The sequence below is a fragment of the Nematostella vectensis genome, chromosome 1 (genome assembly GCF_932526225.1).
Source record: "Nematostella vectensis chromosome 1, jaNemVect1.1, whole genome shotgun sequence".
NCBI lineage: Eukaryota > Metazoa > Cnidaria > Anthozoa > Actiniaria > Edwardsiidae > Nematostella > Nematostella vectensis.
Genome location: NC_064034.1, coordinates 17496580 through 17516787, shown reverse-complemented (window position 1 = coordinate 17516787; position 20208 = coordinate 17496580). Strand labels below are relative to the sequence as shown.

Sequence of the window (20208 nt, the reverse complement as noted above, 5' to 3'; positions counted from 1 at the left end):
CATCGGGTGTTTTTCGGACACTGATCACAACATGGCGGTCAAAAGGAACCAGATAAACTTTCTCGGAGAAACAATCGTCAACTCGGTCAAAAGAAAGTGTAGCTTCTCAGATTATTGAGGTAGTCACGACCTAGGCGATAAAGACGGGTCGTCTGTTAGTTACGTTATGCAAAATCTAGTCGAGAAAGAGTGTGGTAGTACCAATGGTGGTGATGGAAGTGTGCACAAAGTTTCCCATGAGCGAGCTACCATCAACATGCAATCAGAGCCTTTATTACGGTACCTGAATGGGGAAATAACATTCACACAATGGCTTGAGAATGACACCAGCAAGTCGAATACTGCTAGAGAGGGAGATGAGCAGGGGGAGGGGTACTCAGACTCAGATGATGATTTGGCTGATGATGACGATTTGGCTAATGATGATGATGATGATGATAATAATGGTTAGTGTGGTTATAGTTCAACGTATCATTCATTTAGCAATTTTAAACCCATTTAGCAGTGAGGTGCTGTAAATAACAATAAATTTTCAGTGACATGTGTCAAGATTGCTATTCACCAAGATAAGGTACAAACTAAGGGGTGGAAACAGTGCCCACCTCTTGATTATTACGCTGCTTTTCTTATAAGAATCATTCAATATTCAGATATGACATCTTTGCCTGTACACTCAGAAAATTAGAAAATTATTGCTTTATGCCCAGTGGTATCACAAGTTTCAGACACTGTCAGTACCAAAGGGTTTAGGATAATATAATCTATCTGTACCTTTGAGAATGCAACCAACACCTCACTATCTGATGAATTCATTGTTCTGATCTCAGAGTCGTTAGAAACATCAACACCAGATGCCCAAAATACTGATGAATTACAGCCTGTGGAACAGCAACCGTGTAGCAGTCAGCTCATTGGTTCACGAATGACAGATCTTCTCCTGGAAAAACCTGCTGCTCAGAAAGCTAGAAAACATGGTGGCACAAGTGTGGATGAGTTTTTTGCCGATATTCCTACAATGAAACGCAAAAAATCCAAAGGTAGACCAAAGCGTGGTACTGTCCCACAAAAGTACAGGCGACAAATAGGAGAAGCTAATCTATGCTGTGCCAAGGGGAATTATGAGAGGGCCAAGGAGATCTGCATTGATATTATAAAGCAAGGTCAGTGTTGGGTTCATGAATTGTATGTATAGGGAATTTTGTGACATTATTTATAGGGAATGTTGTGACATTATTTATTGGAAATATTGTGACATTATTTGTAGGGAATGTTGTGACATTATTTATAGGGAATGTTGTGACATTATTTATTGGAAATATTGTGACATTATTTGTAGGGAATATTGTGACATTATTTGTAGGGAATGTTGTGATACTGTAGGTGCTTAAAAAACAAACTAATGCACATTTGAATTATATTTTTTTCTGTTTGTTTTCTGGTGTACAAGACTTGTGGAGCTATTAATCATGTTCATGTCATTTACGTTGGCTTGAATTTTTTTCTAGCTCCCAAATGTGCTGAGCCATTTCAAGTTCTTGGAATGGTCTATGAAATGCAGAATGACTCTGAAAAAGCCCTACAGGTTGGTAGATTATAGTCAAACCAACTTACAGAAAGCAGGGCCTTGGCAGGAGGTGGGCCACTGGGGGCATGTACCCCCTCCCCCATATATATTTTTTAAATTATAAGAAAATGACCAGTAGGGGTGTGCCCCCCCCAATATTTTCTTGGATGTTTTTGTTTTGTGCCCCCCCTCCCCCAATCGTACATAGGCTGCTACGGCTCTGGAAAGACAAATGCAAATATGGTGAGGTTGGGAGTCTGTTGTCATCTGGTTACGACAGATCTGAACATGGTTCGGCTTTATTCTTATAAAACATAAGGTGATGTTGAGTTGACTATTCTTTCGTTTCAGTTCTTCTTAATTTCGGCCTATTTAAAAAAGAGTGAAGATAGTGAGGACTGGCTGAAGTTGGCATCCATGTCTCTAGAGCAAGGCAACTATAAACAGGCTTTGGCTTGCTACAATCAAGGTAAGGCCATCAAATCACACAAACACCCATCTCCCATTACAGGGAAGGTTTGCTGAGAAGGTGTTTGGTTCCGTTTTTTATTTGTGTCTGTGCAAGCAACGTTTTTTAAGTAAGGGTTTAAAATATACATCAATAATTTTGCCAAGAACAAAAAAAAAAATGAAAAAGAAAACAAACATTCAAACTAATTTGTTCTGTGAAAAAAACATCCATATTAAGAAAGTTATTTTTTAGTTATTAGGTGAGCGTTTAAAATATATTAAAACTTTTTAGGTTCCATAATTTGACAATTTTTTTTTTAATTGTTGATTTTTTTTATACAGCTCTGAAACACAACCCGGACGACCCAACAATCTTGTGGGAGAGAGCTGCTGTTTGCTACCAAATGGGCGATGTCAAAAAGGCACTAGAATACTACCAAGTGGCGCTGAAGGTTCATTTTATTCCTCTGCCTTCTATTATATTTTTATTTTCGTATATTGTAATACCTCTGCCTTTGTACATTTTATAATTCTGCCTTACATTATTTCTTTTTTTTCATACTTTTTATACCTCTGACTTTTATTATTTCTTTATTTTTATACATTTTATACCTCTGCTTTTGTGCATTTTATACATTTTATTTTATTAAACTTAATTGGTGTATGCTATTGACTCTAGGCTTTTCCAAATGATGACCTTGAGAAACTCATGGATCTAGCCGTAGAGATGGCCACAGTGAGTTACATTTTTCATGTTTCTGATTAATTTTTATGTAAGCCTTTGTGCACGAGGATGATATATTGAAATTTGGAACTATTTGCAGATTTACCATGAGCAAGGTTCACTGCTTGATGCAATTGTGGCAATGGAGGCAGCATTTTCCAGGGTGCAAAGATGCTCAGACTTCAGAGGTTTGCTGCTCTCATATTGAGTATCATAATAAGTTACTTTTTTAAAAGGCATGTCTCCAGGGCTAAGGATGCCAATTTGAACTTAATTGATCACTGGTTATGGAATTCCTACTCTGTTATCTACCCTCCATTTTTCTCTAGACACGATCCCGAAAGTGTTGACAATGATTGTTGAGGAGATCATTTGACCATTTGACAGTCTTTCTAAGGCATCTTGCAGTTACTTACTCACCTGCTAAATGGTCATTCTTTTGAGCAGACATTCTGGTGGCATGAGGTGCTTTTCCCAGCCCCACCCCTCCCCTGACTAAAGGACATTGCTGGTACAATAGCTTTGTCTTGTGTTTGTTTAAAAATTTTTTTTTTCGTTTTAGCTATCAACATGCTGGCGGAGCTGTACATGACTGCAAAACAGTACTCAAAATCTTTAAAGGTACAGTATCAATATATGAATTCTTTCTTTAGTGTAAGGGTTTGGTAAAACTACTCAGCAGTATATTACAAAAGGAGCTATTAATATTAGGCTTCATGGTATCAAGGGAATAATGCCTTGGCACTTTTTAAATTAATATAATTGCAGATTTTAATAGTCCGATTTCAAGGAAACTTGCAGGAAAACAAAGTGCATCAACATAGCAAGCTAACCATATCAATTTCAATAGTTTGCGTGTCCTCCTTTTGCTTTAATGACTTCTTAAGATGCTGTGGTATGGAGTGAGAAATTTCTACCAAAGTAAGATAAGAGCCCAAACTTAAATCTTTGAGCCCCACAAACAACATTGTTTTTTTGAGTTTGGGAGATGAAACAAGTACTAAGGGCACTCGTCAGTGAAGAAAAAGTTGTACCATTCAGTAAATGACAGAACTTGTACTTGCTTGCTAGCTTTAAATGGGATTTTCACGCCTGGTTGCTTAATAATGGCTTTTTATACTGCTGAAAAGGTTTCCACCCCTTCCTGGTCATGGGTTGGCAAAGACCCAAAGAGAGCTTTTCTCTTTAGATTTTTGCTTATTTTTCTGGATGAATATCCCGTCTTGTGCATAATATTTTCAAAGTCGTAATTTGCAGCTTGGTTGAGCACTTTCGACCCTCGAATTTCGAGGTGTTGTTGAAAATTTCCACGAACTCGAGTCCACTCTTTCTTCTTCCTATAATTTTTGCAATTTTTCTAACCGTTTGTCCGTTGGCATACAAAATTGCTGCTTGTGCTCTTATTTAAACATTGTTCAGGCGTTTCTTTGTCATGTTTGAATTCATTTTCCTAGCCTATTTTTTCGTCTAGCAAATTTTAAGCAAACACCCCAAACTGACAGCCTACCCAAAAATGGTGTGAAAAAGTAATGACGGGCGACACTTTTTTTCGCATTTTGGCGGGAATTTGAATTTGCTGTTTTTTTCAAAATCCATGATGCCAAAACTTTATTAGTATGCCTTGCATATTTAATTTACCATCTATCTGATTGGAAAAAAAAATGTTGTTTTTTTTAATCTCAGCGAATAAGACCATCTTGAAAGTGTCCAAGACATTTTTAAACACCCTGTATTTCACACTGTGTAGCAAGCATTTCTGTGGGGTCTCAGTAGAAATATTGAGCAAGCAAAGAGTATGGCTGCACTGTATGGCTTTATAACTGACAGGCCTGCAAGTTACATTGCTTAGAAGGAGTTTTCTTTTTTTTCAGTTAATCTGTACCAATTGTGAGATAAGGCAAGAAAGTGCACCTGTGCAAACCAACACAGAGCCACTTTCTTTGTTTGCCAATATTCTAGGATATGAGATAGAGAAATCACCACAGAAAATGAAAGGTAGCAATACTAATTCTTACATTGTTATGTAACATTGATTTTAATAAATATCTTACTCAAACTACAGGTACATAGCCAGTGAGTGGGGATTGTTTGGCCATTTAGTGACCATTTTTTCTTAGCTATCTTGTTTTAGCTCAGAGTGGTTCTCAATTTTCTTTCATTTTAGTGAACCTTTCAGTAAAGTATAGTGATTCTTTTGAACCTGTGAACTGCCTGAACTATGGCTGATCTATTTAGGGCAAAGTGGTTATTTCTTTCTTGTTGTTTAGCTTCCCTTTTGTGTGAAGTTGATCTGAACTCAAAAGCCAAGTGGATTATCCCAGATAAAGTACCAATTGATTTACGAGTGAAGACTGTTGTGTGTTTGATCCATCTGCACTGTCTTCAACCTGTTAAGGTAGGCACATTTTCAACTTAATCTGAGTTTGTCTTTGCCTATATGAATGTGAGTCTTGCAGCTTTGATGGTTAGACTTACCAAAAATCTTGAAGTGCACAGAAGAAATGCTGTTTAATTCAGGGAAATGTTTGAGTTTTTTTTTAAAGAGAAGGTGGTTGTATAAAATAACATGAGGCCATGAATTTATGAATTGCATCTGCGTCTTTCTAAATTTTAATCCAAGGGTGAGGTGGAGGAGGGGGTATATCAGGCTCAGGAGAAGGGCCCACCAAGGGCCCTTGGCAGAAGGGCCAAATTCTGAAAAGGGAATTGAATTTTATTGAAATTTGAATTTTCTACAGATCTTCGAAAATTTTCCTGGCCGCACGAAAGGAGATTGAATCGAGTGAATGGAGGGAAAATCTGAAACAACGTATCTTCCTTAAACCTGTTAAAATTTAGAGACGGCAATACCACAAAATATTGGCAAAGTGTTTTCTATTGCAATGCTACCCACAACTTAGCAAAGAATAATTTAAAGTCGAGAATTGTATGCTAAAAAAGACAATATTGTTTTGTTGTAGGTTTCAAAAACAGCGCGCGCTCGTGAGAATGTCGCCATTCTTGATTGCGAATGCAGCGCGGACGCACAATGCAAAAACAATTCAAAGACTAAAAATATCTGCTAAATTTTGCATATTTGTTTCCTGAAGTTAAATAATCATTTGACTACCAGGTTGGGATATAAAGATGACGGTAAAAGATGTAACCGCACAACGTTCTTCAGCAATAACTAAGAAGACATGTAGACGGGAACCGGTTTAGCGCGCATATGTTTTCTCATGTAATTTGGTTGACATCTTGATCTACGTCACAAATGACTGTACCTGGGACTTTCAGTTCACAGCCTTTTTTCCAAAGGTTGACCAAAATACCTCAATATTCCAGATTTAAGTTATTCGCAAGAACGCGTGTTTTATAGGATCCATACGAACCACATACCATTTGGAAGATGAAAATATAAAGAATTGACAAAGTCTATCAACTCTGAAAGGTTATATGGAGTTGAAGTTTAAATTGCATGAAAATAGAAATTTTGAGCTTTAGTGGCAGCAAAAATGCCTTCATAGTCGTAATTTTTTAGGTGGTTAAGCCCAACCCACTTTATTCCTGATGAACATGTGGCGTTTTCATTGACAGGATATAATAGCCCCATTATATTTTGAGAGTGTTGACGATGTTGGAGATTTATATTTGGATGTCGCAGAAGCATACGCAGAAAACAGTAAGTTATTTTATGTGCCTTGAATTCCAAAACCCAAGGTACCCAGGGCATCCAGGGTTTTTTCTCTTCTTTCCCACTGCGTACACCCTCCCCCTTCGCTGGCCTTGTTTTGCCTCTTTCTCGCACCTGAGATCTCAGCACTCTTGGTTCTTGAGTATGAAAATCCAACCAACAATTCCATATCAAAGAAACTCAGAATAGCAGTCTTAACAGTTTTGAAATATATTTAGTTTCAAAAAATACCACTATTAAGGATAAAATTTGGCATTATTAAATACTTTTCTGTTGTGCAGGTAATTATGAAGAAGCACTTCCTATATTTGACATTCTGGTCACAACTGAAAAGTACAACCAGGTAGGTGAAGTATGCCCTGAACGGAAAGACGTATGATAATGAACGGGCACCTCCTTATTATATTTGACGGGAGAAAAATTCCAGAAAGGCACTAATAATGAGTGTTCATTTTTGAAATGCCTCAAGAGATGTCTGAATAAAATAAAATACTTTAAAATCACTAACCAAACTAACCTTAACCAATTAGCACACACACCTTTTGTAATATTTTTGTTACATTTTCATTTGGTATTTATTATTTTCATTCATTTTTAAGGCACTATATATCGTTTCTAATTGGAGATGTTAAAGCCAAGTTAATTTCATTTTGTCTAACAAACAGTTTCAATAATAAAGGTTTTAATTGTTCTTATTTTGTGATGGAAGGCTGGTGTATGGCTAAATAAGGCGCAGTCACTCATATCACTGGGTCGTCTAGAAGAAGCTGCTGCCGCCTGCACGCAAGTTGTATCCCTTGCACCAAGCCACCTTGAGGCACGGGTACAATTGTCAAGCCTACTGCAGCAACTCGGTCGCCATGACAAAGCCATTGAGATTTTAACAAGTAAGGGTTTGCATTGTTGTAATGATATTTTAACACTTTGAAAATCATATTGCTTTTTATAAAAAAAAATAAGATTGCTATACAGTTTTTCAAATCTGGACTGTTTTTAACATGTAGAATTGCTCATTTATTTGATGCCTGTGAACCAGGCAATGCTACATTGATTCTTGAGTGCAACCTGTTCGAAATGGTCAATTCTTGTGTATAAATTTTCTATTAGGTAAGCCAGATGATGGTAATAGCATGGAAATTGCTGATTCAGCCTCAGTGGCCGAAAGTCATTCATCTGAAAGCCAGAAAGATGAACCTCCTGAGGAAATTATGGAGCCACAGGTAAAACACGAGAAAATCAGTGAGAAAATCAGGGGAAAAACTACTACATTTGGCTCCTGATAACTCGAACATCCAATAGGAATTGAAAATCCTTAGAGTTACCGGGAGTTTGAGTTATCGAGGAAAGAAACGTACAAGAGTACTTGAAGTGTGTCAGAAATCGCTAGAGTTACCGGGAATTCGAGTTATCAAGGATTAAATTTTTCTTAGATATCATTACTTTGTCTATATTAATTCACATTTTCTTCTCAGGACTTTCGACTCCTTTATCATAAGTGCACTTTACTGAAGTCACAGGATAGAATGGAAGACTTCATCGAAGCTGCACAGCAAATGTTCCATGTCTACTTTGGTGACGTGTCCAGAAAACCTTTGAATGACATCATCGGTAAATCACACACCATCTTCCTTATAGAATATCGATCAACCACTCTTTTGTCATTGTGTAAAATTGAAAATGCAATTACCTCTTTGCAATATATTTCACAGTTACTCGCTTTAATTAGCCAATGGGAATGGAATTTCTCCGTGGCCACCAAGTTTTAAGAAAGTTGGGTTGCATTGAAGCATTTCTTTGCCAAACTGGCTGGTTGGTAACGTTCATGCCAATCAGATAACACGTCTCTCGAATCCTACATGAAATGTTCAAAGTGGCCACGGTAGCTCGCGTTGTCCTGTAATGACTTACTTTCGCAAATTCTTTATGTATACCAGAATGTTAGTCGAAATTAACATGAAGGAAACAAAAACAACACCTATGATTTCCACGGGAGGATTTTTCTACAATAGCGAAATTTACGGATAGAGTCATTTTGCGTCTTCCCCTAGTAACGCGCCTGCGTAAAGTACTGTAAATGACCGTCTCTTTTCCCGTTTTGAGAGTGGTGTTTTATTTGTAGCCATCGCTGAAGTTACGAAAAATTCCAAAGTCAGGAGGACGTTATCTAAGAAGGATGCTAGCAAAAAGTCTGGTAAGACTTTTCTTTTATTTATTATCGAGTATGAAACATAAAGAAGAGCTAGTCACTGTTGACTTTATACTTATTTCACTGTGCGAGATTTACATGTATCAGAATGGGATTGAACGATTCCGAATTGAGCACCAACACAGTTTTCAGAGATTGACATTTTGTCTTGTACAATGTCTGGCTCATAATACATTGCCGACTAAACCATGATCAGCCTTAGGTGAAAGTGGTCTATACACCAATTCCAATAATCTTTGACAGTGCAAATGGCGAATGAAAATTGGCAAATGGCAGTTCTAAGACCAATAACTGCTTATGGAAATAATTATTTGTAAATTATCCACATGTTCCTATAGTCAGTAGAAATCTCCATGGTATTTTTTGATAGAATAACTGCCATTTTACAATCGCCATTTGCCGTTTGCATTGAATAGGTGTATTATACTGAGTTTCATCATGTTGGTACAAATAAAATCAAACCAGATTTAACCTACACAATTTAATTTAAACTCGTAACTATATGAAACTAAATTAGTGTTTTTGGAACTAACTTGTCTGAGTCAATTATGAAGACATCGCTGACATTCAAACTAAACCTTTATGTGGTTGCTATTAACCTATCGGTTATAATCTTCAGTTGTGGCCTGCGACGATAGTTTTGTCAGAAAGGAAGAATGGTACGAGATGTTGAAGCAGGTAAGTGTGTCATCTGACGTGCCAGTTGTTATGCCTTTCAGGGTCGTTTTACCCCTATCAGCATCCCCGAACTTGACAACCTTTCTCAAATTTGTTGTTAAATTCTCTCAGAATCATATGACATTTTTTGAAATATCACTATATACTGTTGGAAGCTTTTCCATGACACCTAATAGTGAATCGGAATTACAAAGCAGCAGAACTAAAGCATTTCCATCCAAACGTTTCATTTGACTTCTCAAGTCACTTTGCCCCAAAAAGTAAGATACTACCACGAAAGACATGGAGGTTTCATTTCGATGGTTGATTCAGAATATTTTTGTGTCCGACTAGATTGTAAAGGGCTCTGAGATCATCTCTGAGATCAAGGCGAGTGCCTCGGTTCGCCTCATACTTGCTATGGCCCTGAGGTCATAAGGGAGAGATGTGCATAGGTTCTCCTCATACTGCTTGCTAATTTTTTGCACAGCTGATTATCGAAATGTCGAAGAGGAACATGCATGAAGAAGCCTTGTTTCTTGACATGTGCGGACTAGCCTCGAAGCAACTCATCGACCTCATTCAGCCACAGAAGGAACTTCGCTTTATGTCCATTGCTGCGCTTTTCCTTGTTGGCAGATCCAGAAAAGCCTTTGACTTCCTTAGACAGGTAAACGAGAACGAGATGAATTATAGACGCTACGGAATGTTGGTGTCGTTATGCTTGTGTGTGCTGTTTTTGGACGTTTGTTGTGAAATTTTTTAAGTTTTGTTCTTGGACACAGTTATTGTTTTGTCTGTGTCTTTCTTTTTGACGGTGTTATTTTTAAATTTCTTTTTGGACGTTGTTGCTGTAGCTTTTGTTTTTTACTTTGTTAACATGCTGCTGTTCTTGGATGTTGTTGTTGTTGCTATCGTTTTTGAACGTTTATGCTTTTAGGCCATTGTCATTTTTGCAGCTGATGCTGATGACATAGTTGTGTTCATGTGTGTTGTTCTTGGTTATTGCTACTGTTGTTGTCGCTGCTGTTGCTGTCATTATTGATATGCTGACTTATGATGCTGTTGTTTTTGCGGTTGATCAATAGGGAAAGTTTTCACCAAGTTCATGATTTTGACGCCAAGTAGTTAATGCCTGTTTTTGTTACTAATGTTTCGTTAGGTGGTGGCCGAGAACCCTCAGTGCTTTCTCCTCTAAATGCCTGTTTTTGTGATCAAGGTTTCGCTATGTGGTGGCCGGGAACCCTCAAAGTTTTATCTTGTTATTAATGTTTCGTTAGGTGGTGGCAGAGAACCCTCAGAGTTTTATCTTGTTATTAATGTTTTGCTAGGTGGTGGCCGGGAACCCTCAAAGTTTTATCTTGTTATTAATGTTTCGTTAGGTGGTGGCAGAGAACCCTCAGAGTTTTATCTTGTTATTAATGTTTTGCTAGGTGGTGGCCGAGAACCCTCAAAGTTTTATCTTGTTATTCATGTTTCGCTAGGTGGTGGCCGAGAACCCTCAAAGTTTTATCTTGTTATTAATGTTTCGTTAGGTGGTGGCAGAGAACCCTCAAAGTTTTATCTTGTTATTCATGTTTCGCTAGGTGGTGGCCGAGAACCCTCAAAGTTTTATCTTGTTATTAATGTTTTGTTAGGTGGTGGCCGAGAACCCTCAAAGTCTTATCTTGTTATTAATGTTTCGTTAGGTGGTAGCCGAGAACCCTCAAAGTTTTATCTTGTTATTAATGTTTTGTTTGGTGGTGGCCGAGAACCCTCAAAGTTTTATCTTGTTATTAATGTTTCGTTAGGTGGTAGCCGAGAACCCTCAAAGTTTTATCTTGTTATTAATGTTTCGTTAGGTGTTAACCGAGAACCCTCAAAGTTTTATCTTGTAATTAATATTTTGCTAGGTGATGGCCGAGAACCCTCAAAGTTTTATCTTGTTATTAATGTTTCGTTAGATGGTGGCCGAGAACCCTCAAAGTTTTATCTTGTTATTAATGTTTTGTTTGGTGGTGGCCGAGAACCCTCAAAGTTTTATCTTGTTATTCATGTTTCGCTAGGTGGTGGCCGAGAACCCTCATAGTTTTATCTTGTTATTAATGTTTTGTTAGGTGGTGGCCGAGAACCCTCAAAGTCTTATCTTGTTATTAATGTTTCGATAGGTGGTGGCCGAGAACCCTCAGAGTTTTATCTTGTTATTAAAGTTTTGCTAGGTGGTGGCCGAGAACCCTCAAAGTTTTATCTTGTTATTAAAGTTTTGCTAGGTGGTGGCCGAGAACCCTCAAAGTCTTATCTTGTTATTAATGTTTCGTTAGGTGGTAGCCGAGAACCCTCAAAGTTTTATCTTGTTATTAATGTTTTGTTTGGTGGTGGCAGAGAACCCTCAAAGTTTTATCTTGTTATTAATGTTTTGTTAGGTGGTGGCCGAGAACCCTCAGAGTTTTATCTTGTAATTAATATTTTGCTAGGTGATGGCCGAGAACCCTCAAAGTTTTATCTTGTTATTAATGTTTTGTTAGGTGGTGGCCGAGAACCCTCAAAGTTTTATCTTGTTATTAATGTTTCGTTAGGTGGTAGCCGAGAATCCTCAAAGTTTTATCTTGTTATTAATGTTTTGTTAGGTGGTGGCCGAGAACCCTCAAAGTTTTATCTTGTTATTAATGTTTCGTTAGATGGTGGCCGAGAACCCTCAAAGTTTTATCTCGTTATTAATGTTTCGTTAGGTGGTAGCCGAGAACCCTCAAAGTTTTATCTTGTTATTAATGTTTTGTTAGGTGGTGGCCGAGAACCTTCAAAGTTTTATCTTATTATTAATGTTTTGTTAGGTTGTGGCCGAGAACCCTCAAAGTTTTCTCCTGTGGAACATGCTGGGAAGGGTGGTTGGGCACTCGCAAGACAGCCGTCACCATCGCTACTGTCTGCGCATGCTCATAAAGTACCCGGATTTGCTCCCTCTAGTGGTCGTCAATGGGCATAACTCATTCACTGCAGGGAGTTTTAAGTTCGCTATTGGTAAGAAATCAGTTTTAACTATTACTTTGACGTGTGACCTTGCTGTATTGTGGGTATGGACCGTTTCTAAATAATCCTTCCCTGGGTACCAGAGGCTCTGGGCTTCGCGACGACAACGATGGGAGCTGTGAGCCTCTGGTACCAGGATAAGATAATCCTTGCTTTCACTCTTAAATTGCACAGGAACGCTACTACCTAAAAATGGCCTTGTTGAATATTCTCTTTTTTTTCGCATCAATCAAAATACCCAAATAGTACATAGTTAACCAGAGTACAATATGGTTCACCAAAATCTGGTAGTTGACTCGGACAAATTTTCGTCTTTTATAAGACCTCTTCAGTGCAGACTCCGAAACTCTACTTTGCGGATATTCTAGTCTAGTGAGGGATGGGGGCTACGTTCGTGCGACGTATACCTATCATCGCCTCGCATTCTTTGTTTTTCTCTGCAGCGGAGTATATACGCGCGTTTCGGCAGTGTCCGAGTGATCCCTTGATCAGCCTCTGCATGGGAATACAGTACATCCACCTGGCTTGTCAGCGGTTTCCACACAAACGGAACTCTGTTGTGATACAGGTCAGAGCACTAATTGGACAGTAATCTTCATTCTCTCCCTCTCCCTCTCCCTCTCCCTCTCCCTCTCCCTCTCCCTCTCCCTCTCCCTCTCCCTCTCCCTCTCCCTCTCCTAAAGTGACGCGAACGGAATGAATAGAAGTAATACCTCCAAGATATTCATCCACTCAGAATATCGCATGTCATCGTCCACAGGGTTTCATGTTCATGTACCAGTACATGTGCTTGCGAGGCAAAGGCCAAGAATCCTATTACAATATAGGCAGGGCATTCCATCAGTTAGGTAAGGCAACACGAGAAACAATCAAATATCGGACAGGACCAAGAAGTGCCTTGGACACACAAAGTATCACCCAAATAAATTAATTCAAGATAGAGGAATCTGTTGATTCCGTTGTGACAGTCGGTAACAGGCCCGGAGGTGGGGCTCTTATGGGGGCAGGTTCTATAGGCCCGGAGGTGGGGCTCTTATGGGGGCAGGTTCTATAGGCCCGGAGGTGGGGCTCTCATGGGGGCAGGTTCTAAAGGCCCAGAGGTGGGGCTCTTATGGGGGCAGGTTCTATAGGCCCAGAGGTGGGGCTCTCATGGGGGCAGGTTCTATAGGCCCAGAGGTGGGGCTATTATGGGGGCAGGTTCTAAAGGCCCAGAGGTGGGGCTATTATGGGGGCAGGTTCTAAAGGCCCGGAGGTGGGGCTCTCATGGGGGCAGGTTCTAAAGGCCCAGAGGTGGGGCTCTTATGGGGGCAGGTTCTATAGGCCCAGAGGTGGGGCTCTTATGGGGGCAGGTTCTAAAGGCCCAGAGGTGGGGCTCTTATGGGGGCAGGTTCTAAAGGCCCAGAGGTGGGGCTCTTATGGGGGCAGGTTCTAAAGGCCCAGAGGTGGGGCTCTTATGGGGGCAGGTTCTATAGGCCCAGAGGTGGGGCTCTCATGGGGGCAGGTTCTAAAGGCCCGGAGGTGGGGCTCTTATGGGGGCAGGTTCTAAAGGCCCAGAGGTGGGGCTCTTATGGGGGCAGGTTCTATAGGCCCAGAGGTGGGGCTCTCATGGGGGCAGGTTCTAAAGGCCCAGAGGTGGGGCTCTTATGGGGGCAGGTTCTATAGGCCCAGAGGTGGGGCTCTTATGGGGGCAGGTTCTATAGGCCCAGAGGTGGGGCTCTCATGGGGGCAGGTTCTATAGGCCCAGAGGTGGGGCTCTCATGGGGGCAGGTTCTATTGGCCCAGAGGTGGGGCTCTTATGGGGGCAGGTTCTATAGGCCCAGAGGTGGGGCTCTGATGGGGGCAGGTTCTATAGGCCCAAAGGTGGGGCTCTTATGGGGGCAGGTTCTAAAGGCCCAGAGGTGGGGCTCTCATGGGGGCAGGTTCTATAGGCCCAGAGGTGGGGCTCTTATGGGGGCAGGTTCTAAAGGCCCAGAGGTGGGGCTCTTATGGGGGCAGGTTCTATAGGCCCAGAGGTGGGGCTCTTATGGGGGCAGGTTCTATAGGCCCAGAGGTGGGGCTCTCATGGTTGCAGGTTCTATAGGCCCAGAGGTGGGGCTCTCATGGGGGCAGGTTCTAAAGGCCCAGAGGTGGGGCTCTCATGGGGGCAGGTTCTAAAGGCCCAGAGGTGGGGCTCTTATGGGGGCAGGTTCTATAGGCCCAGAGGTGGGGCTCTCATGGGGGCAGGTTCTATAGGCCCAGAGGTGGGGCTCTTATGGGGGCAGGTTCTATAGGCCCAGAGGTGGGGCTCTCATGGGGGCAGGTTCTATAGGCCCAGAGGTGGGGCTCTTATGGGGGCAGGTTCTATAGGCCCAGAGGTGGGGCTCTTATGGGGGCAGGTTCTAAAGGCCCAGAGGTGGGGCTCTTATGGGGGCAGGTTCTAAAAGCCCAGAGGTGGGGCTCTTATGGGGGCAGGTTCTATAGGCCCAGAGGTGGGGCTCTCATGGGGGCAGGTTCTAAAGGCCCAGAGGTGGGGCTCTCATGGGGGCAGGTTCTAAAGGCCCAGAGGTGGGGCTCTTATGGGGGCAGGTTCTATAGGCCCAGAGGTGGGGCTCTCATGGGGGCAGGTTCTATAGGCCCAGAGGTGGGGCTCTTATGGGGGCAGGTTCTAAAGGCCCGGAGGTGGGGCTCTTATGGGGGCAGGTTCTAAAGGCCCAGAGGTGGGGCTCTTATGGGGGCATATGACCTCTCTATCCCTCTGTCTTCTCGTAGAAGAAAAGAAAGGCAAATATTTAATTAAAATAACCAAAAATGATAATCCTTATTGATCTTATTGCCACAACATTTACTCTTTCTTGAACATAAATGCGACTTGTGCCGCACAACTACTGAAATGACCCATAGCGCATAATATAGTAGTTGTGTGTCCTTCAGTAGTTGGACGTCTTTCAGCAGTTGTGCGTCCTTCAGTAGTTTTGCGTCCTTCAATAGTTGGACGTCTTTCAGCAGTTGTGCGTCCTTCAGTAGTTGTGCGTCTTTCAGCAGTTGTGCGTCCTTCAGTAGTTGTGCGTCTTTCAGCAGTTGTGCGTCCTTCAGTAGTTTTGCGTCCTTCAGTAGTTGTGCGTCCTTCAGTAGTTGGACGTCCTTCATTAGTTGTGTGTCCTTCATTAGTTTTGCGTCCTTCAGTAGTTGTGCGTCCTTCAATAGTTGGACGTCTTTCAGTAGTTGTGCGTCCTTCAGTAGTTGTGCGTCCTTCATTAGTTGTGCGTCCTTTATTAGTTGTGCGTCTTTCAGTAGTTGTGCGTCTTTCAGCAGTTTTGCGTCCTTCAGTAGTTGTGCGTCCTTCATTAGTTGTGTGTCCTTCAGTAGTTGTGTGTCCTTCAGTAGTTGTGCGTCCTTCAGTAGTTGGACGTCTTTCAGTAGTTGTGCGTCCTTCAGTAGTTGTGTGTCCTTCATTAGTTGTGTGTCCTTCAGTAGTTTTGCGTCCTTCATTAGTTGTGCGTCCTTCATTAGTTGTGCGTCCTTCATTAGTTGTGTGTCCTTCAGTAGTTTTGCGTCCTTCATTAGTTGTGCGTCCTTCATTAGTTGTGCGTCCTTCATTAGTTGTGCGTCCTTCATTAGTTGTGCGTCCTTCATTAGTTGTGCGTCTTTCAGTAGTTGTGCGTCTTTCAGTAGTTGTGCGTCTTTCAGTAGTTGTGTGTCCTTCATTAGTTTTGCGTCCTTCATTAGTTTTGCGTCCTTCATTAGTTGTGCGTCCTTCATTAGTTGTGTGTCCTTCAGTAGTTGTGCGTCCTTCATTAGTTGTGCGTCCTTCATTAGTTGTGTGTCTTTCAGTAGTTGTGCGTCCTTCAGTAGTTGTGTGTCCTTCAATAGTTGTGCGTCTTTCAGTAGTTGTGTGTCCTTCAGTAGTTGTGTGTCCTTCATTAGTTGTGTGTCCTTCAGTAGTTTTGCGTCCTTCATTAGTTGTGCGTCCTTCATTAGTTGTGTGTCCTTCAGTAGTTGTGCGTCCTTCATTAGTTGTGAGTCCTTCATTAGTTGTGTGTCTTTCAGTAGTTGTGCGTCCTTCAGTAGTTGTGTGTCCTTCAATAGTTGTGCGTCTTTCAGTAGTTGTGTGTCCTTCAGTAGTTGTGTGTCCTTCAGTAGTTGTGTGTCCTTCAGTAGTTGTGCGTCTTTCAGTAGTTGTGCGGCTTTCAGTAGTTGTGTGTCCTTCAGTAGTTGTGTGTCCTTCATTAGTTTTGCGTCCTTCATTAGTTGTGCGTCCTTCATTAGTTGTGTGTCCTTCAGTAGTTGTGCGTCCTTCATTAGTTGTGTGTCCTTCAATAGTTGTGCGTCTTTCAGTAGTTGTGTGTCCTTCAGTAGTTTTGCGTCTTTCAGTAGTTGTGTGTCCTTCATTAGTTGTGCGTCTTTCAGTAGTTGTGTGTCCTTCAGTAGTTGTGTGTCCTTCAGTAGTTGTGCGTCCTTCATTAGTTGTGCGTCCTTCATTAGTTGTGCGTCCTTCATTAGTTGTGCGTCCTTCAGTAGTTGTGCGTCCTTCATTAGTTGTGTGTCCTTCAGTAGTTTTGCGTCCTTCAGTAGTTGTGCGTCCTTCAGTAGTTGTGCGTCCTTCAGTAGTTGTGCGTCCTTCATTAGTTGTGTGTCCTTCATTAGTTGTGCGTCCTTCATTAGTTGTGCGTCCTTCATTAGTTGTGCGTCCTTCATTAGTTGTGCGTCCTTCATTAGTTTTGCGTCCTTCAGTAGTTTTGCGTCCTTCAGTATTTGTGCGTCAGTTGTTGTGCGTCCTTCAGTATTTGTGCGTCAGTTGTTGTGCGTCTAGGCGCAACGCCCAATTCTCCAGTCTCCCTTTCCCCTAGTTCCCGCAGAGTATTTGGAGGAACATTTGGTTTACATGGTATATCCTATTCTAGGTCTCAATCACTTTGCAGTGCATTACTATAAATTGGCTCTGGATAGCCCCTATCACAACGGTAGCCCTGACACCTCCCAGCAACCGCAGGTAATGCCGACATTTTTATTAAAATGGATTTTCAACTTTGTATTTCAAAAAAATTCGCTAATAGATTTTGGTTTAATAGATGGTAGAGTGATTTTCATTAACCCGTGAACTACACTTTAGCGTATTACACTTTATTGTGATCTGAGGCTATTGATCACTTTTGTGTTTTACTAATTTTTACCCTTTGACTATCACTTTCTTTCAAGGGTTAATAAAAACCGCTCTATTGATCTCTTTTATTTCTCTATTTCAGGTTTCCGAATGTTATGATCTTCACAGGGAGGCGGCGTATAATCTCTCGCTGATCTATAGGGCTAGTGGAAACACGGATTTAGCTAGGCAGATCATATCAAAATACATCGTCTTCTAACTATAAAAAGTTAGGCTTGTAAATAGGATTTCATATATTTATTTTCTAAATAGAGAAATTATTACAATAAAATCTAATGTAGCTTCTTTTGTTATTTTTATTTTTTATTTCTTTGGCAAATATCATTTTGATTAATTTAGGCTAAGTTCAAACGTTATCCATGAGCCGTATTCAATGCAAAGGAACCATGGGCAAATTTTTATTTTCATTTGCATTGAACATTTCACCATTTACTTCCCCTATTGTTGCATCCCCTTAAAAAATCATTTTTTTTACAGAATGTTAAGAACTCGCAAACTTTACTTTGAATAGAATAATTGCCAAGAGCAGGGGCGGCGGGGGGCGCCAGCGGTACATATGCAACCGATAACAAATGTGTTGAACAGTTTTAAATCCCGTGCATAAAAACCTAGGTTATCCCCTGCGTTCTTAGAAATAGCGCTAACGGATTTGAAACCACCACCCATCCCTCCCCCTGAAACCACTACACACCCCTCCCCCCAACTTTGCCCCCCCCTTACTTATGGGACCATTCCACCGCCCCTGAAGAGAGCAAGCTAATCCGGCAATGAGGTGCAGGAATGGTATGTGTGCGACGATGTGAAGCTATTGTGAACCACGGAATTTGTGGCCTATAACGGACCACAATATAACGTCTCATTTCACGGCTCACCCAAAACCCAGAAAAGTGTTCTAGATTACCGTCGATGTGTACTAAGATAAATCGCACCCCTCCCCTTAACCTCTCCACGGCCTCTGTAACAGGGAGTCCCTAAATGCCACCTAGAGCCACCTAGTGCATCGCGCGTACAAGACAAAATTTCCATTAGCAAGACAAGCTATTTTATTGGGTTAGAAAAATAATCTGTACAGTGAAAAACTAGAAAAAGATGAATCTGAGAAAAAGCAAAACATTGTGGATATTCGTTTCTAATGCGATATTTGTTAAAAAATATCTACTCGTTCATACAGCTACATTCGCGATGAACATAGACTGGTACATTTTTCCAAAAACCTTTCAAATTTGATAATTGTTTTTCCAAGAGCTTGAGACCTCTTATCTTGGACTCTTGCCGTGCTGCAAACGTCAGAGGTACATTCGTACACTTATCCATCAAGCAATGAACCCATAGCGGGAAATGTTTTGACATGGGTGTCTATTGTGTGGTTATCGCTTTTTCAGTGCCGTAGCAGGCCTCGAAATAGTGCTCTTCGTGTGGAAGATGTTCAGTGCTCTTCATGTGGAAGATGTTTCTGTTATATTACAAACCCCAAACGACATGCTCTTACACATATGGTAACCATAAAACGAAACTGGGTTAAATGTTTTGGACAGGTAAGCAATGTTTAAATACACATGTCCTTACACATTCTGGTGAGAAACTACATCAATGCTCTCAGTGTCGTAAATATGTAAACAGGCTAACGCATGTCCTTATACATTATGGTGAGAAACCATATGAGTGTCCTCAGGGTGGTAAATGATTTAAATAGGCTAATCTCGGGCTAATTATGGCTTGACTATAGGCTTATACGCGAATATCCAATCATTTTTCGAAAATACAAGGCTGCGATAACCTACAACAACCAAATTTGGCATGGTGTATAACAGGAGAAAAACATGATCTGCGAGTTGCGATGGAAGCAGCAAATGTGCATATATTTGCATATTAACTTATGAAGTGAAAATTGGTGTTCTAAGCACATATATTTATTCATAGTCAAAAGCCCCATAATAAATAGCCTTTGCATTTGGTCCATCGACCCAGTAAACATCCTATATTTTATCCTATATTTTCTGTCGAGAAACCACATTAGTGCTCTAAGTGTAATGATAAATGTTTAAACAGGCTAACACATCCTTATACAGTATGGGGAGAAACCATATGAGTGCTCTTAGTGTGGTAAATGTTTTAAACAGGCTAAACAACTTAATACACCTGTCCTTACACATTTTGGGGAGAAACCATATGAGTGCACTCAGTGTGGTAAATGTTTTAAACCGGCTAAATAACTTAAAACACATGTCCTTAAAACACATTCTGGGGAGAAACCACATCAGTGCTTTCAGTGTGGTAAGCAGGCTACTACATGTCCTTATACATTATGTCACCAGCTTACATCCGGTTGTTTACGTAACAATCTCCGATGATTTTGAACGGAAAACACGTAAAAATATTTCAACATTATAAAAGTAGGGTGTCTATTGGAAGTTTCTTTGAGGATGTGACTAATAATTTAGAGTGGATGGCCTGTTCAATAGCGCAGATTCTAAAATATTCTTTTGTCTGTAATTGTATTGTATACAATAATAAAACAATATTGTATTGTATTGTATGTATACAATACAATATTGTATTTTATTGTATTGTGTTTCTTTTGGCCCTTCGGAAGTAAAGCAATGTCAGAGCCAAGCATTGGTAACCTTTAATGGAGAATTGCTTTTTTATCCATATTCTTCGAGACGCATGGTTACTTTCGGTCATAGAACTGCTATTTGCCAATCGCCATTTGCCATTTGCACTGACAACCTTTACTGAAATAGGTATAACTGCTGTTGGAAATGTTATTGACATTGAACACAAAATA

General features: G+C 40.8%; 1 protein-coding gene across 1 annotated transcript; it reads left to right on the top strand.

Moving 5' to 3' along the window:
- Positions 1-17: 17 nt before the first annotated feature.
- On the top strand, positions 18-17705 carry LOC5502188 (general transcription factor 3C polypeptide 3). The gene is made up of 23 exons (XM_032370462.2): positions 18-446; positions 828-1160; positions 1506-1582; positions 1916-2033; positions 2357-2466; positions 2694-2750; positions 2839-2926; positions 3301-3359; positions 4610-4733; positions 5006-5133; positions 6315-6399; positions 6693-6754; positions 7121-7298; positions 7519-7631; positions 7884-8019; positions 8531-8602; positions 9237-9295; positions 9765-9944; positions 12085-12271; positions 12724-12848; positions 13041-13128; positions 17161-17249; positions 17503-17705. The coding sequence occupies exons 1-23, from the start codon at positions 167-169 to the stop codon at positions 17617-17619; spliced, it is 2865 nt and encodes a 954-aa protein (XP_032226353.2). The 5' UTR covers positions 18-166; the 3' UTR covers positions 17620-17705.
- Positions 17706-20208: the final 2503 nt, after the last annotated feature.

Bases quoted from the DNA above. Each gene is read 5' to 3' on its own strand.
- LOC5502188 (XM_032370462.2), top strand. From the start codon at position 167: ATGCAAAATCTAGTCGAGAAAGAGTGTGGTAGTACCAATGGTGGTGAT. The intron at 2,467-2,693 runs GTTCATTTTATT...TATTGACTCTAG, and splicing joins ACTACCAAGTGGCGCTGAAG to GCTTTTCCAAATGATGACCT. The intron at 12,272-12,723 runs GTAAGAAATCAG...TTTTCTCTGCAG, and splicing joins GAGTTTTAAGTTCGCTATTG to CGGAGTATATACGCGCGTTT.